An 18,945-nucleotide genomic window follows, 5' to 3' on the forward strand; every position below is an offset into this window, starting at 1 on the left:
AGGCTGGCAGGAGCGCTTAGTATTTCAACAACATGCCTATGCATTTAGGCTGTATAACATTACATACTTAGAATGACATAATAATGAAATGAAAATGCCTTATTAGGCCATACGGTCATTCTACAGTGCCTTTGAATTCACTTTTAGAAACACGAGTGTGGCCATCCTGGTTTGAGTATCATGTGGTGAGTATCATTTGTTAATTTAGCCTAGCAGGTGCTCTTATATTCCCATGCCCTAATCACAGTCAACACAAATCTATTTTGTAACAACAATATAGTGGAATAAAATATAATAAATTAGAAAAGTATAGTTTCCCAAATGTTTTTTCCCCCCACAAGTGCATGTAGGCCTATCTGAGGATATGCGGCTGCTGTGTTAAACAATGAACGTCCTTTTCTTGAATTCATTGATGATCAGATACCTCAGTTGTAACTGGTTCTGTTGCCTACATTTTTACAATTGATAGACAAATGTAGCACTGCTAAGACTATCCTCTTTTTTTAACAATAGCCAATGGCGATCCATTTTCATTTCAGAGAGATCCGATTTTCTCCAGGTATCCCTCATTATTTATTTTATTTTTTATTTCACCTTTATTTAACCAGGTAGGCTAGTTGAGAACAAGTTCTCATTTGCAACTGCGACCTGGCCAAGATAAAGCATAGCAGTGTGAACAGACAACACAGAGTTACACATGGAGTAAACAATTAACAAGTCAATAACACAGTAGAGAAAAAAGGGGAGTCTATATACAATGTGTGCAAAAGGCATGAAGAGGTAGGCGAATAATTACAATTTTGCAGATTAACACTGGAGTGATAAATGATCAGATGGTCATGTACAGGTAGAGATATTGGTGTGCAAAAGAGCAGAAAAGTAAATAAATAAAAACTGATATGGGGATGAGGTAGGTGAAAATGGGTGGGCTATTTACTATGTACAGCTGCAGCGATCGGTTAGTTGCTCAGATAGCTGATGTTTGAAGTTGGTGAGGGAGATAAAAGTCTCCAACTTCAGCGATTTTTGCAATTCGTTCCAGTCACAGGCAGCAGAGTACTGGAACGAAAGGCGGCCAAATGAGGTGTTGGCTTTAGGGATGATCAGTGAGATACACCTGCTGGAGCACGTGCTACGGATGGGTGTTGCCATCGTGACCAGTGAACTGAGATAAGGCGGAGCTTTACCTAGCATGGACTTGTAGATGACCTGGAGCCAGTGGGTCTGGCGACGAATATGTAGCGAGGGCCAGCCGACTAGAGCATACAAGTCGCAGTGGTGGGTGGTGTAAGGTGCTTTAGTGACAAAACGGATGGCACTGTGATAAACTGCATCCAGTTTGCTGAGTAGAGTGTTGGAAGAAATTTTGTAGATGACATCGCCGAAGTCGAGGATCGGTAGGATAGTCAGTTTTACTAGGGTAAGCTTGGCAGCGTGAGTGAAGGATGCTTTGTTGCGGAATAGAAAGCCGACACTTGATTTGATTTTTGATTGGAGATGTTTGATATGAGTCTGGAAGGAGAGTTTGCAGTCTAGCCAGACACCTAGGAACTTATAGATGTCCACATATTCAAGGTCGGAACCATCCAGTGTGGTGATGCTAGTCGGGCATGCGGGTGCAGGCAGCGATCGGTTGAAAAGCATGCATTTGGTTTTACTAGCGTTTAAGAGCAGTTGGAGGCCATGGAAGGAGTGTTGTATGGCATTGAAGCTCGTTTGGAGGTTAGATAGCACAGTGTCCAATGACGGGCCGAAAGTATATAGAATGGTGTCGTCTGCGTAGAGGTGGATCAGGGAATCGACAGCAGCAAGAGCAACATCATTGATATATACAGAGAAAAGAGTCGGCCCGAGAATTGAACCCTGTGGCACCCCCATAGAGACTGCCAGAGGACCGGACAGCATGCCCTCCGATTTGACACACTGAACTCTGTCTGCAAAGTAATTGGTGAACCAGGCAAGGCAGTCATCCGAAAAACCGAGGCTACTGAGTCTGCCGATAAGAATATGGTGATTGACAGAGTCGAAAGCCTTGGCAAGGTCGTTGAAGACGGCTGCACAGTACTGTCTTTTATCGATGGCGGTTATGATATCGTTTAGTACCTTGAGTGTGGCTGAGATGCACCCGTGACCGGCTCGGAAACCAGATTGCACAGCGGAGAAGGTACGGTGGGATTTGAGATGGTCAGTGACCCGTTTGTTGACTTGGCTTTCGAAGACCTTAGATAGGCAGGGCAGGATGGATATAGGTCTGTAACAGTTTGGGTCCAGGGTGTCTCCCCCTTTGAAGAGGGGGATGACTGCGGCAGCTTTCCAATCCTTGGGGATCTCAGACGATATGAAAGAGAGGTTGACTGTGCATTATAAATAATGCAACAGTCCTTTAAACTACTAAGTATTTTTTAATCCTCCCGCTTTGGGCTTGATGTGTCAATGTATAGTTCATACATGCATAATCTATGATCAGAAGTACTGTGTTACCTTTAATTAGTTTGAAAGCGACTGTTTTTCTGAAAGCTTACATTTTACCCCAGTTGGGCCAGCCCTCAATTCGAGTTCTAGTCAATGAGCTTCAGCCCCTCGTCATTTGAGTGACAGCTAGCAAGAAGCACACACAGCAGAGCGAGACAGAGAGCAATGACGTGGTGTACATATCTGCACATATGTGATGGAGTATGCAATTTTCAGGCACAAATTTTGGCTCGTCAGACTATTTTCAGAACTACTGGCTAAAAAGGGGGGGGGGCGAACCCTCAACTTTCTGGCCTGTATCCCTGTGTAGCATCAACTGTGCCACAAAAGCATGCTGAAGAATTCCACGTTTATAAACACAGTGTTGCTACAGTTATTGCTATTTTTGGTCATAAACATTATTTTGAGTTAATTATATGAGGGGGGAGGGTGTTCAATTTCTGTTACAGTACAATGGGGAGGGTAATTTCATGGGTGCACAATCCATAGGTTACGCTATACAGTGCATCATACAAGTAAGCCTCCAATGCAATTCTGAAGCCAAATACATCCACAGTGCGATTTAAACAGATTTTCTTTGGTCAGATTAACTAATAATTGTATTTTCTTTAATTTATATAACAACATTCCAGTCTTGTTTAGCCTTATCTTGTCCAACTGTGGCATGTGTTAATCTGCAGAATTTTAATTATTCGCCTACCTCCTCGTGCCTTTTGCACACAATGTATATAGACTCCCTTATTGACTTGTTAATTGTTTACTCCATGTGTAACTCTGTGTTGTCTGTTCAGACTGCTATGCTTTATCTTGGCCAGGTCGCAGTTGCAAATGAGAACTTGTTCTCAACTAGCCTACCTAGTTAAATAAAGGTGAAATAAAAAAAAATGTTTCCATCAGTTTGCGTCAGGACTTTTATTTTAACGGCAAATCAGCGATTTCCCTATTGTTGCTCACGCTAATGTTATTTATAACACACTGGTCCCACTTGACTACTTCAAAACCCTTCCCATGCTAAAGCAGGCTTTTGGACAGTAGAGTCCTCTATCTATCTCTATGAAGGGAACACACTGAGCGGAACAAAAGTAACCAACATGAATGTTCCACTACGGATTTAATTTCCGTTACTTCTGACTCTCGGGATGGTTTTAGCTAGCGGATGAATTAAGCTAATAATGTATGTTTGTGTCTCACAATGTCAATACACTCTCGTTTATATCGGTTACATGTATAACTTTGAAGGAATCTGCTGATATTGTTGTCTGCCACAATGGAACGTGATATTTTAGATGTTCTGGAACAAATCGGGTAAGCAAACCACACTCCGTCATCTCATGGCATCACGGGTTACGCTGCTCAATCAGCGATTAACCGCTAGCTAGCAAATGTACATGGGTGTTGTCAATATAGTGCATTCGTCCTAGACAGTAGTATTCAACGTATATGCTCATTAGTTCGCAATTGCATCCATGCAAAATCCAAGTCCTATCATGATTCGATGCTAGCTTGCTTTCCCATCCATGCATGTTCGGTATGCTAATACTAGCGCATTACGACGTAAATTACGTATGTATGCCGCCATGTATGCCGCCCTGGGTTCTCGAGCTAAATGTGTCTTTTGGTGCGCAGGTATGACGGACCTCTGCAGGATGAGGAGACGCTTGTCAAAGCATGTGAAGGTGGACTGTCATCACCTGAGTATATCAACCTTTGTATGTGGTTTAAATCCCGTCTGACACCGTTATGTGACCTGGAAGAGAGCAATACATCAGGTTATGGTGAGCCAAAATACCATCAGACATCATCACCTCTCACTGCCTCTCACTGTTTTGTTAAATCACATACTACCCAGTTAATGTAACCAATGGGCCAGGCTTCCGGTCTAGAAGCATGGTTTCGACTGCACATACGGTCTTACTCAGTACTGCAGTTTAACTGAAGTTCAATCCAGAAAGACAATTTCCATAGACGACCACATAAAGAAGTCAGGTTTGAAAATTCCAAATGAAACACTTTAGTCATTACCTTTGTGCACTAAACATCCACAAAGGTATGTAGCAATAACTATAGCAACCATGTGTTTATACAAAAATTCCACAGTCATTCACAGCCAAAGATATAAAATGTTTATATTCATCCAATGTCTCCCATGTCTTTGGATGACATGAGCATGTCAGTGCTGCTCCCTGTGCACACTGAGTGCTAGTGTGCTTGTGGAGTTGAGCCGTGTCAACCGGATGCAACCCGGATATAGACGGTCCATGAATCGGTTTATGCCATCATGAGTAGATTAGGTTGAAAACAATCAGCGTCTCCAGTTATTTCATACTTTAGTGATTACCATGTTAAAGGAACCCCCCCCCCCCAGAGGAAGTTGGCGCCACTATTTAGATGTAGTTTCTTGTCCACGAGAGGAAATGCACGTTTAGGTTCCACCTCCAAAGAATGACGAAGACTACTTCACAAATAGGGTGTGGAAATTTCCAGGTGGAATTGATAAACACTAACAAATAGGGTACTGTCAGTGTAGCTAGCATGCTAACCTTATCTAGCTAGCTAATGTAGTCAATGAACAGCTTTCTTACATTGGAATTCCTTTTGTCCAGATGGGATAGGGCAGTGGACAAGAGGGATACCTATGTAAGAATGCTGTTCATTGCCTACAGCCCAATTTTCAACACTATAGTACCCTCCAAACTCCTCATTGAGCTTGAGACGCTGGGTCTTGACGGGTGTAAAACATAACACTCATGTAGTAACCAAAAAAGTGTTTAAATAATTTAACTTAGAGATTCTTCAAAGTAGCCACCTTTTGCTTTGATGGCAGCTTTGCACACTCCAAGATTTGAAAGACACACACACACACTACTAAACCATCTAATGATGGGATTTCTAACTAAATTATCTGGGCTCCCAAAAGGACTGATCTCTATAATATATAAACAACTTTTGAAAAGCTCATATTCTGACCAAAAGTATGGTCCACAGATCTAAGTGAATCTGAACAACCCTTTAACTGGACCAGAAAAATCAGAAAATATGACCTTGGCATCCCGTAATCCGAACCATCAACTCACAGCTCCCACTGTTCCCTGCATCTACTATGTTACTAAACAATGACAGTTTATTGAATCTCTCACGATTACTGCTGGCAGGCAGCACTGCAGCAAAACATCCATATGGGGGGTTGGACGGAGACATTTTGGGCTTGGGGAAATGTGATGGGGAGTTTATACACCAATTTTATTATTACAAAATCCTGTGTGGTCAAAATTATGATTTCTCTATGTACAATAACAGTCAAAAGTTTGTACACAGCAACTATTTCAAGGGTTTTTCTTTATTTAGACTATTTTCTACTTTAGTAGTAACCAAAAAAGTGTTAAACAAATCTAAATAGATTTTATGTTTGAGCCACACTTTGCCTTCTCTGAAAAGGCCTGAAAATAGCTGTGCAGCGACGATAACCAAGCTATCATTTCTTGTTGGCTTACAGCTGAAGCTATCATCAATTCACTACCCTGGTACTTTGTGCAAACCATAATGCAAAATACGCTGATTTCAAAGCTGATTGCCACCAAAACTTTATTAATTCACTTAATCTGTCTCTCTCTGACGTCTCTCTCTGACGTCTCTCCCAAAGATGATCTATTGCCTCAGCAAACTGACTCCGTGCCACCCCCCCCTTCTCGCCCCATGAATGACGTCATTGCTGTTTTAAGTTTAGCTACTTCTATGTACAGTTGAAGTCAGAAGTTTACATACACTTTAGCCAAATAAATTTCAACTCAACTTTTATTTCTTTCATCACATTCCCAGTGGGTCAGAAGTTTACACTCAATTAGTATTTGGTGGCATGGCCTTTAAATTGTTTAACTTTGGTCAAACGTTTCCTTCCACAAGCTTCCCGCAATAAATTGGGTGAATTTTGGCCCATTCCTCCTGACAGAGCTGGTGTAGCTGAGTCAGGTTTGTAGGGCTCCTTGCTAGTACACGCTTTTTTCTCAGTTCTGCCCACAAATGTTTTATAGGATTGTGGTCAGGGTTTGTGATGTCCACTCCAATACCTTGACTTCACAAGGTCCTTTGCGGTTCTGGGATTGATTTGCACTTTTCGCACCAAAGTACGTTCATCTCAAGGAGACAGAATGCGTCTTCTTCCTGAGCGGTATGACGGCTGCGTGGTTTCATGATGTTTGTACTTGCATACTATTGCTTGTACAGATGAGCGTGATACCTTCAGGCATTTGGAAATTGCTCCCAAGGATGAACCTGACTTGTGGAGGTCTACAGTTTTTTTTCTCTGAGGTCTTGGCAGATTTTTTTTGATATTCCCATGATGTCAAGCAAAGATCACTGAGTTTGAAGGTAGGCCTTGAAATACATCCACAGGTACACCTCCAATTGATTCAAATGATGTCAATTAGCCTAACAGAAGCTTCTAAAGCATGACATCATTTTCTGGAATTTTCCAAGCTGTTCTGACCCACTGGAATTGTGATATAGTGAAATAATCTGTCTTTAAACAATTGTTGGTAAAATTACTTGTCATGCACAAAGTAGATGTCCTTACCGACTTGCCAAAACTATAGTTTGTTAAAAAGACAAAAGACAGTTTTAATGACTCTAACTTAAGTGTATGTAAAATTCCGACTTCAACTGTAAATGCTGTTGATCCGTTCAATAAAATAAATCCCAAATGGACGCAATGCATGCACACACTCCTATTAAATATGCAATCATAATAGGCCTAGGTTACAACTTGATTTATCCAGTTTATCAATAGAGATCTACCATTCAAATAAATTATTACAATGTTATGTAGTTCATTTGGTAAAAACTAGGAATATACAATATATTGGAATCGGACAAATTCTAGCTAGCTAAGTCAGCCATTGGCTAGGAGATCAGAAACATCCCCACTGTCTTTGGGTTAGTGGCTCTATTTTCACTCAGCATGCATTTTTTAACCATTCTGAAGATCTAAACTATCCATATGTTCTGAAATATGAACACTGACATACTGGACATTTTGAACTCTTATTATGGTGGTGATTTGACAAAATTACAATCATGGTCTTGAATTAGTCTCGGACCCCTCTCGGTCTTAAATCGCTCTCGGCTCCCCCCTCCGTTCTTGGCTCGGACTCGATTTGCTCTGGTCTTGGTCTGGAATCAGTCTGGATTTAGGTGGTCTCCAACACAACACTGCTTATTGGCTCATCTCAGCCGCAAATAGGAATAACATTACAGCTGTTTCTGATTATTAAACAATGCCATGCTAGTGGGTGGTAACATTTAAATAAAACCCAGCCCTGAAACGAAATATAGGCTGAAAACAATTTGTAATATCATAGGAAAAGACACCACATTCACAGATTTGCACCAAGTGATCAGTTCAGATTTGTCACTTCAAGCTCAAATATATCATACTTTGACTACAACTCAGACTTATTGACTTAAATTGTTGCGCAACATCATGGGTAAGCTCTGGCCATCGTCTTTCAGCTCGAAAAAGTGGATTTGTACTAAATGCCCACAACATTTCACGTTGTGTTTAGGTGATACTGATGGCCTTCGGTTTGAGATGAGTGGTATGCTGAAGGAGTTGGAGTGCCCCTATCAAGGCCTTGTCTCCGGGATTCTACAGGGAGGGCTGCAGAATAAAAAAGACCATGTAAAGCTAGTATGTAAGTACTGACGTGACCATTTGTTCAGAAAACGGGTCTGAGTACCCTCATGTTATGATAACCCTTTTGGTGTTGCTGATCTGCCATGGTTCTGACATATATTTTACAGTTTCCATTTTTACATTGAATGCGATTTTTACCTGTGGCTCACATCTTTATTCTGCAGTGTTTTTAAGCTCAGAGGTACAAGCTGCACAGATTGTGAAGAGCCGACTTGTTGAGGACAAACAACACAAAGACCGAAACGATCTCCAGGCAATCTGTGAAACACTGAAGCTCCCAGAGCCAAGAGGGCAGGAAGTAGTAGAGCTGTTCTCCGGGATAGAAAAAAAGGTGTGTCTAAGTTAGTCTTGCACACCCGATACTTCCTCCCTAGGCTCAGGTCTGGTATAAAAATGGCCTTCATTAACCCAATAGGAAGTCTGTGAGAAAGTGCCGAATGCATAGCCTTTGATTGTATCATTATCTTTGTATTCAACAAATGCATTGTATATCTGTATTTCCAGATAAACGCAGTGCTTCAAGAGCTTCCAAAGGATCACATTGGAAAGCCAGTGCTGAAGAACAATCTCGACAGTGAACAGTGGGTAAGCAGACTGCATTCAGACTTTAACCCATTTTCGTGCAGGCAAAATTCAGAATTCCTGCTAAGGCATGAGGAGATGTCAAGTGTGTCCATTGACTCTGGGCCTTGTCTATATCCACAGGAAAGGCTGGAGCAGATCAACACGGTCCTGTCCTCACAGTATGAGTGTCGGCGGAGGCTGCTGATCAAACGTCTGGACGTCACTGTGCAGTCTTTCGGCTGGTCAGACAGAGCCAAGGCAGGTGGAGTCTTTGGGTGCATCTCAATAGTCTAAAGCAGGCATGGTCAACTTTGATGGGGATGGGGGCCACAAAAGATCTGAAGTCATACCCACACATGAATATGTGGACAACTACAAATACCTAGGTGTCTGGTTAGACTGTAAACTCTCCTTCCAGACTCAAATCAAACATCTCCAATCCGGAGTTAAATCTAGAATTGGCTTCCTATTTCGCAACTCATGCTGCCAAACATACCCTCGTAAAACTGACCATCCTACCGATCCTCAACTTCGGCGATGTCATTTACAAAATAGCCTCCATTACCCATCTCAATAAATTGCATGCAGTCTATCACAGTGCCATCCGTTTTGTCACCTAAGCCCCATATACTACCCACCACTGCGACCTGTACACTCTCGTTGGCTGGCCCTCGCTTCATACTCGTTGCCAAACCCACTGGCTCCAGGTCATCCACAAGACCCTGCTAGGTAAAGTCCCCCCTTATCTCAGCTTGCTGGTCACCATAGCAGCATCCACCTGTAGCACGCGCTCCAGCAGGTAAATCTCTCTGGTCACCCTAAAAAAACAATTCTTCCTTTGGCCGCCTCTCCTTCCAGTTCTCTGCTGCCAATGGCTGGAACAAACTACAAAAATCTCAACTGGAAACACTTATCTCCCTCACTAGATTTAAGCACCAGCTGTCAGAGCAGCTCACAGATTACTGCACCTGTACATAGCCCATCTATAATTTAGCCCAAACAACTACCTCCTAACCCTACTGTATTTATTTATTTATTTATTTATTTAGCTCCTTTGCACCCCATTATTTATATCTCTACTTTGCACATTCTTCTACTGCAAATCTACCATTTCAGTGTTTTACTTGCTATATTGTATTTACTTTGCCACCATGGCCTTTTTTTGCCTTTACCTCCCTTATCTCAACTCATTTGCTCACATTGTATATAGACTTATTTTTCTATTGTATTATTGACTGTATGGTTGTTTTACTCCATGTGTAACTCTGTGTTGTATGTGTCGAACTGCTTGGCTTTATCTTGGCCAGGTCGCAATTGTAAATGAGAACTTGTTCTCAACTTGCCTACCTGTTTAAATAAAGGTGAAATAAATAAAAATGCAGTCAGAGCCGGCCCGAGCCTATTGGGGGCCCTAGGCAAAACTGCTGCCTTCTGAGCAAAGCATTTTTAACGGCCCCCCTCTTGACAGCGGCAAGAACAAATAAAAGCATGTTTTCCACGTAATTTCCTGTAATTTTACACATTTTGCCGTGGTGTGTAGAGAAAATGTTAGATCTAAAGCAAGTTTCTGCAATTCTACACTTTGCCATGGGGTGGAGAGAAGATTTTGTAATTTTATAACTAATTGACTGCAATTATACACATTTTGCTAAAGAATGGAGAACAATGTTTGCAGTTTTTAATATAGCTGAGTGACCATGACTAAGAAAACCAATGGTGCCCCCCCCCCCCCCAGTCAGTAATTTGACCATGATTACTACAAGTTTAGCTAATACCGCGGCCAGCTCACTTAACAGTCTACAAAATGTTAGCTGAAATGGGCTAATACATTTTCCCAAATGGTGTTACATTACAGCCTTATTCTAAAATGTATTAAATAAAACAATGTCCTCATCAATCTACACCCAATACCCCATAATGACAAAGGGAAGTTTTTTTGCAAATATATAAATAATAAACATCTTATTTACATAAGTATTCAGACCCTTTGCTATGAAACTTGAAATTGAGCTCAAGTGCATCCTGTTTCCATTGATCATCCTTGAGAAGTTTCTACAACTGGAGGATTGAGGGAAAGATGAACAGAGCAAAGTACAGAGAGATGCTTGATGAAAACCTGCTCAGGACCTCAGACTGGGGTGAAGGTTCACCTTCCATCAGGACAACGACCCTAAGCACACAGTCAAGACAACGCAGGAGTGGCTTCAGGACAAGTCTCTGAATGTCCTTGAGTGGCCCAGCCAGAGCCAGGACTTGAACCCGATCTAACACCTCTGGAGAGACCTGAAAATAGCTGTGCAGCGACTCTCTCCTTCCAACCTGACAGTGCTTGAGAGGATCTGCAGAGACAAATGGGAGAAACCCCCCCCAAATACAGGTGTGCCAAGCTTGTAGGGACATACCCAAGAAGACTCGAGGCTGCAATCACTGCTAAAGGTGCTTCAACAAAGTACTGAGTAAAGGGTCTGAATACTTGCACTACCAGTAAACAGTTTGGAGTGGAGAGTCCTACTCACTTTATTTGTACTATTTTCTGCATTGTAGAATAATAGTGAAGACATCAGAACTATGAAATAACACACAGAATCTTCAAAATAGCCATTCTTTGCCTTGATGACAGCTTTGCACACTCTTAGCATTCTCTCAACCAGCTTTACCTGGAATGCTTTTCCAACAATCTTGGAGTTCCCACATGCTGAGCACTTGTTGGTTGTTTTTCCTTCACTCTGCGGTCCAATTCATCCCAAACCATCTCAATTGGGCTGAGGTTGGGTGATTTTGCAGGCCAGGTCATCTGATGCAACACTCCATCACTCTCCTTGGTAATCGCTGCAGAATGCTGTGGTAGCCATGCTGGTTAAATCGGACATTGTCACCAGCAAAGCACTCCCACACCATCACACCACCTCCATGCTTCAAGGTGGGAACCACACATGCGGAGATCATCTGTTCACCTACTCTGTCTCACACAAAGACACATCGGTTGGAACTCAAATTGGACTCATGAGACGAAAGGACAGATTTCCCCTGGTCTAATGTCCATTGCTCGTGTTTGTTGGTCCAAGAAAGTATCTTCTTATAATTGGTGTCCTTTAGTAGTGGTTTCTTTGCAGAAAGTCAACAATGAAAGCCTGATTCACGCAGTGTCATCAGAACAGTTGATGTTGAGATGTCTGCTACATGAATTTATTTCGGCTGCAATCTAAAGTGCAGTTAACTCTAATGAACTTATCCTCTGCAGCAGAGGTAATGCAGGGTCTTTCTTTCCTGTGGCAGTCCTCATGAGAACCAGTTTCATCATAGCGCTTGATGGTTTTTGCGATTGCACTTGAAGAAATTTTCAAAAGCCTTCCAGGTGAACCTGGTTGAGAGATTGCTAAGAGTGTGCAAAGTTGTCATCAAGGCAAAGGATGGCTACTTTGAAGAAACTAAAATATATTTTGATTTGTTTAACACTCTTGGTTACTACACGATTCCATATGTGTTATTTCATAGTTTTGATGTTATTGTACAATGTAGACAATAGTAAAATAAAGAAAAACCCTTGAATGAGTAGGTGTCAAATCCCCCCCCCCTCAAAAGTTTGATCTTCAGGCCAAAAGGGGTGCCTTCTGCACATCCCTGGTCTAAAGTGACGCCCTTTCCTCATCAGGACACAGTGCTACTCGTGATACTGTCCTTAATCGGCAGGCTACACCCTTTCTGCTCTCTATGAAGAATCTCATTGTGCATGTCCTATGCTCAACAAACTTACCCATCTGTCTTTTCTGTTAGGAGAGAGTTGACTGTATGGCCAGGGCCTACCAGCCTAAGAGACACTCCCTGGCCCAGATGTCATCTGTGGGCATGGCTCACCTGCTGGCAGCCAGGGAGGACATATGCAACGTGGTGAAGACTAGCAGTGGCTCAAGCAGAAAGAATACTGCCTGTGCCGTCAATAAGGTACTGTGGAATGGGACCCAAAGTTCATTGTGTGCAAATGTCTGAGTGTTGTCTTTAGGACAAAGCATTGTAACTGACCAAATGAGGGTCCATGGTCCCCAGCCATTGTCCTGTCATTGACCTACCAGTTGTATTTCACTTCTATAGATCCTGATGGGAAGGGTGCCAGATCGCGGTGGTCGGCCCTCTGAGATAGATGCCCCCCTCCCTGAGATGCCAGCCTGGCAGAAGAGACAAGACGGAGGTTTTGGTGGTCGTGGTGGTGGTGGTCGAGGAGGTGGTGGTAGTTGGGGAGGTGGTGGTAGTTGGGGAGGTGGTGGTAGTTGGGGAGGTGGTAAGGGTGGCTGGCGAGGAGGGGGTGGAGTAGGAGGGGGCGTTGGTTGGGGTCACGGAGGAAAGAGAGGACGTTATCAATACTAACAATGATTTATTTTTGACTGAAAAGCCAAACAGTGTTAACTGAAACCTACTCATGTGTACCTGCTTCGCTAAGGGCAACACTAAGGCATTGTTTATTTGACTGAGATTTACAGAATGCTGACTGAGATTTACAGAATGCTACTGTAGGAACACTCCAAAATATTTGTCACCCATTTTTGTGTTCATTTTCAATGCTGTTATGAACTGTGCTGCTGAGGATCGTTGTAGAAGCAACGAGTCAAACTCACTGACCATTTTTGTAATAGATTTATTCTATTATTCTGGTAACACTTTACTTGATACCCAGTGTTAACACGTTATGACACGGTCATAACCTGTTATAATACTGTCATGATGCATATATTTACACCGGTTGTGACATTGCGCTATTTTATTGCTGGTTATGACACCTACATAAGTGTCAACCCACATTTATTCAAATTAGATTTTCCCTGCCAAGAAATGTCCTTTCATTTGAAAGTTTCTCTTTAAATCCTTTGTTTTTGTTTAGTCATGTATATTTTTTTTATGTTTTAACTTGTAGAAAATACTTTTATGACAGTCATGAAGATTTAGGACCATCCTGTTTTTTTTTTTTTTACTTGGACTAAGAAAATACACTTTATGACACTTTATGACCATATTATCATACAAGCCAGATAGGCCTATCACGTACATGCCCTTATATCAGTCAAAAGGAGGGTGTCTTGTCCTGCTCCTGAAGTCATCAGCAACCGAGCATGGGGCTAGGTGCATGTCTGACGTCAATGTGTGCACAATTACAATGATAATTTAACATGGTAAATATAAAATAATATATATCATAAACATACTGTTACATACAGCACCAGTCAAAAGTCTGGACACGCCTACTCATTCAAGGGTTTTTATTCTTACTATTTTCAATAACAGTGAAGACATCACAACTATGAAATGACACATGGAATCATGCAGTAATCAATTAAAGTGTATATATTTTAGATTTTTCAAAGAAGCCACCCTTTGCCTTGATGACAGCTTTGCACACGGTTGGCATTCTCTCAACCAGCTTCACCTGGAATGCTTTTCCAATGATCTTGAAGTAGTTTCCACATATGCTGAGCACATGTTGGCTGCTTTTTCTTCACTCTGGTCCATTATAAATAAATCACAGACAGTATCACTAGCAAAGCACCATAACACCTCCTCCATGCTTCAAGGTGGGAACCACACATGCAGAGATCATCCGTTCACCTACTCTGCGTTTCACAAAGGCACAGTGGTTGTAACGAAAATCTCAAATTTGGACACATGAAACCAAAGGACAGATTTCCACCGGTCTAATGTCCATTGCTCGTGTTTCTTTGCACAAGTAAGTCCCTTATAGGTGTGCTTTAGTAGTAGTTTCTTTGCAGCAATTCGATAATGAAGGCCTTATTCACACTGTGTCCTCTGAACAGTTTGTTGGACTGTGAAGCATTTATTTGGGCAGAAATCGGAGGTGCAGTTTACTAATGAAGCAGAGGTAACTCGCTCTTCCTTTCCTGTGGCATTCCTCATGAGAGCCTGTTTCATCACAATGCCCATTTTTGAGACCGCACTTGAAGAAACTTCTTGTTCTGTATTGACTGACATTCATGTCTTAAAGTAATGATGAACTGTGGTTTCTCTTTGCTTATTTGAGCTGTTCTTGCCATAATATGGACTTGGTATTTTACCAAATAGGGCTCTCTTCTGTATACCACACCTACCTTGTCACAACATAACTGATTGGCCCGAACTCATTCAAAAGGAAAGAAATTCCACAAATGAACTTTTAACAAAGCACACCTGTTAATTGAAATGCAATCCAGGTGACTACCTCTTGAAGCCGGTTGAGAGAATACCAAGAGTGCCCAAAGCTATCATCAAGGCAAAGGGTGGCTATTTTGAAGAATCTCAAATATAAAATATATTTTGATTTGTTTAACACTTTTTGGATTACTACATGATTCCCTATGTGTTATTTCATAGTTTTGATGTCTTCACTACTATTCTACAATGTAGAGAATAGTAAAAATAAAGAAACTCCCTGGATTGAGTAGGTGTGTCCAAACTTTTGACTGGTACTGTACACGTGGACTATAGTGTAATGGAATGTGCGCAATTACAATCATAATTGAATCTGGTAAATAAAATGAAAATATATACATAAACATACTACTACATAGGCTATGGTGTAATGCAATGTTTTGCCTTGTGTGGCAGGTTGTGTGTTTTTACACATGTCATAACCAGCCATAAAATAACGCAATATATGTCACGACAGTGTTATGACCGACTATAACAGGCTATGACAAGTTGTCAGCTGTTGTGACATATTATGACATGGTTATGATCGTGTCATAACGTGTTATGATGCTGGGTGTCAATTAAAGTGTTACCCATATTTTCTATACTGATGGTAGATTAAGCGAATTAAAATTGTTGGAAATTTGAATCATGGTAATTCTTTTTTTGATTTGAAGACTTGGTGCTCAATTCAATCCATAATCGCAGAAGTTCAGCACTACAGTGTCATTGAAATTGAAAGATAATTTCAGATTGAGCTGACATACAGTAGGCCTATGCAGTATTTACTGTGAATGCAGTCTCCACGAAACACAGGAACGTGGCCTTTAGCATCTTAATCATGCTAAGGGGGGGGGGGGTGACTATGGATCTGTCTTTGTACGTTAGTCACACACGATATCTCAGACAGCGCCGGCCCGATTTTGACAAAACGTGGGTGTATGAAGTGTCTTGTCATAGAAATCGGGCATTTACAAAATGACACTGATTGGCCCAATGGGGGTGCTGTAGTAATCAAGTGAAATTCCAAACTTTGAACAAGTATATCTCCTGTCCTGTTTGAGCTACAGTCATGACATTTTGTACATACCACCAATTGGCCCGGGGGGGGGGCGGGGGGGGGGGGGGGATACATGTTTAAGGTTACCTTGTTTACTTTAAACCAGAGAATGTACAGTATGAGTAATGATATACTGTACTGACTCACGATAGAGAGGGTTCTCCATCAATCGAGCTGAGTTGCCAAAATCCCCAAGACCAAGTGTGCTAAAGGCGCCTGCAGATTAGGTTCTTATTGCTCCTAGTAGAACTCAAATAGGCAAAAGCTGGGATACTCCCTTAAAAGACCTTTCATTGAAAAGCAAGAAAAAATCTCTATCCTTCAGAAAGACACAATAGCATCAACATAGCCAGAACACTTCCTCAAAATAGTCAGAATAATCTGTAATTTTGACATTTTTGCAAAGGAGGTCTTTGTCGTGCAATTTTATATGTAAGATATTTGGTGCAGTATTTCTCAAGTGAAAGAATTTGCATGAAAACAAGTCCTCTCTCATTGAATGACAACAACACTATGGATGGGATTCTGATATTAGAAACAACGTCACAAAATGTCATAATATAGGCCTATGTGCAAACATTTAGACTTGGAAGCATACAGTAAACTTTAGGGAGATTTGTAATGAGCCAAGAAAGCCAGATGGGTATACTACAAAGCAGGAACAATGAGTTTGCCTGCTAACTTTGATAAACAACCAGAAATACCAGTTGATTTTCTGGTTCCTTAAGAAAGCTAAACATAGGTATGTGTGTTTGGTTGTTAAGTCAATTAGAACATTCTCATTTCAAGCTTATCTTTCTGAAAAACGAAAAAGTTATTTCAGAATATACAGGCAAGTTAGCTTGCTAACCTTGATCTTCCCCTCTGCTCCCTGGGAAACCAAACACACGAAGCCCCGGGGTTAAACTGCATGAGAGCGGTAGGACACCAAGAGCAATGGAAAGTGTTTAGGGACAGTTTAAAATTTACTGAGGGGTGGGCATTAGCCAACAAACACCTAAAATGGTCACAAAACTGTTGCGTTAAATAGCAAATGTGCCTACTATGGTCTTGGCACACGCACTATAGCCAACAGCTCGCTGGTACAGTGGGTAGGCTGTGCTGGTGTAACACAATCTCACACTCAATTCATGCAAATATGTACAAGTATTTCAGCAGATTTTGTGTGAAAATACACACATTTTAGTACAACTTAATTCGTAGGAAAATACACACATTTTTGTGCAACTTCATTCGTTTTGTGCAACACATTTTTGTGCAACTTCATAGGAAAACATTTTTGGGGGGGGTCAATGTAACAGTTTTCTTGTGTCGAAGGAGAGGCGGACCAAAACGCAGCGTGGTTATTATTCATGGTTCTTTAATAAAGAAACTATACATGAATAGACTAACAAAACCAAGAAATGTGAAAAACCAAAACAGCCCTATCTGGTGCAAACACAGAGACAGGAACAATCACCCACAAAACCCAACAGGCTACCTAAATATGGTTCCCAATCAGAGACAATGACTAACACCTGCCTCTGATTGAGAACCATATCAGGCCAAACACAGAAACAGACAATTTAGACACACAACATAGAATGCCCACTCGGATCACACCCTGACCAAACAAAACATAGAAACATACAAAGCAAACTATGGTCAGGGTGTGACAGTCAAACTTCAGAACAATCTTTTGAAAGTTATTGGAGCAATGCATTTTGGGCAACGGTGTTCTACACTGCTTTTTCTTGTGTCCCACTTTTATTTATATTAAATAACAAATTTGTCAACATCCCAATATTGTTAATCAAACAGAAGATAACAAAGTTATAACATTTATGCAACTGTTTGAGGGGCTGAATCAAGATTATGAATGACATGTCATAATCATCGTTTTAATCGTCTGAAGTCAATGGTACGCAAATCCCTCAAATTGTCTAATCCACCTCTCCATTGTTACAGCCTGGCTCAACTGAGATCATGGTCTTTACCCTGAGTTATCAGTGATCTGCACTGGTCTGCTGTACTCTATAAACTGGTGTTAATGCAATGTCACAGTTCTTTACCATCTGGGGACGGGGGGGTTCAGGGTTGGACTGACACCCATGATAATGTGATGTATCGTAGAATAAGTATTGTAACTGTGTATTGCAACAGTGAGTTGTTTTGTGAACAAGAAAACTGCCATATTGAATGAGACAAATGTACTTTTTAAAAATTTTCTAAAGGACATCATACCACTTTCTCCCAATCCGGCATTAATTTATGCTTGGCTTAAACTCAGGACCTATGCCTTGCAAACACACGTAACCTGAAGCTACCAACCCATAGCACCACAGAAAAAGGCATATTTCAATGGCGAGACGGGCGACACTTCAGGCTGGGGAGTATGGGCTTTTTTCAATTAGTAGGGCTGAAGATCACCATTGTAGCGTGATTGACATTTGAAGGCAATGATCCTGCGTTAGCGGAGACTGTATTCACGGTAAAAGCTGCTTATGTCGGCTCAATTGAAAATTTGCTTCGTATTTAAATTGCGCTATAATGCTGAACTTCAGCGATACAGATTGATTCAAGCCCTAAGTTTCACAGATCTGCAACATATGCATAAAATCCATTTTGGACAGTTTGTTGAAGACACACTTATATCAGTGCAGTTGACATGGAATTGTTGAGTATGCTGGAAAGACCAAAAATAATTTCTGATGAGATGTTTGTCAACACACATACTACATTATGTGGAGCACTCAAAGCATGTCTGTTGCTCAAACTCAGTTCCCTGGTTTCCGTAATGATGCCAGGATGAGTTTGCACTTTCAGGGTACATGTAAAACACTTCATTGTGAGACTAAATATAAGGGCTGGACATGCAGATCAATGAACGTCAGATAAATAAAAAAGTAGATTTTTCTGGGGTCTCTGGACTGATATGGTTAACCGTTTGACCGTGGCCAAAAGGCGATGGGATTGTAGTGCTAGGGGTTATACGGTGAAGGTGAATCAT

At 41.3% G+C, this 18,945-nt stretch overlaps 1 protein-coding gene across 1 annotated transcript; it reads left to right on the forward strand.

Annotated features, from left to right (window-relative positions):
- Positions 1 to 3,576: 3,576 nt before the first annotated feature.
- Positions 3,577 to 13,684, forward strand: fam98b (family with sequence similarity 98 member B). Its single transcript, XM_046308868.1, has 8 exons — positions 3,577 to 3,777; positions 4,099 to 4,247; positions 8,031 to 8,159; positions 8,326 to 8,492; positions 8,666 to 8,746; positions 8,867 to 8,983; positions 12,500 to 12,667; positions 12,815 to 13,684. The coding sequence occupies exons 1-8, from the start codon at positions 3,740 to 3,742 to the stop codon at positions 13,085 to 13,087; spliced, it is 1,122 nt and encodes a 373-aa protein (XP_046164824.1). The 5' UTR covers positions 3,577 to 3,739; the 3' UTR covers positions 13,088 to 13,684.
- Positions 13,685 to 18,945: the final 5,261 nt, after the last annotated feature.

The sequence above is a fragment of the Oncorhynchus gorbuscha genome, linkage group LG17, assembly GCF_021184085.1.
Source record: "Oncorhynchus gorbuscha isolate QuinsamMale2020 ecotype Even-year linkage group LG17, OgorEven_v1.0, whole genome shotgun sequence".
In the NCBI taxonomy this organism is placed as follows: Eukaryota; Metazoa; Chordata; class Actinopteri; order Salmoniformes; family Salmonidae; genus Oncorhynchus; species Oncorhynchus gorbuscha.

Excerpts from the sequence above, each read along its gene's own strand:
- fam98b (XM_046308868.1), top strand. The coding sequence starts at position 3,740 with ATGGAACGTGATATTTTAGATGTTCTGGAACAAATCGG. Across the intron at positions 8,493-8,665 it reads TCTCCGGGATAGAAAAAAAG|ATAAACGCAGTGCTTCAAGA; the intron begins GTGTGTCTAAGT and ends CTGTATTTCCAG. Across the intron at positions 8,984-12,499 it reads GCTGGTCAGACAGAGCCAAG|GAGAGAGTTGACTGTATGGC; the intron begins GCAGGTGGAGTC and ends CTTTTCTGTTAG.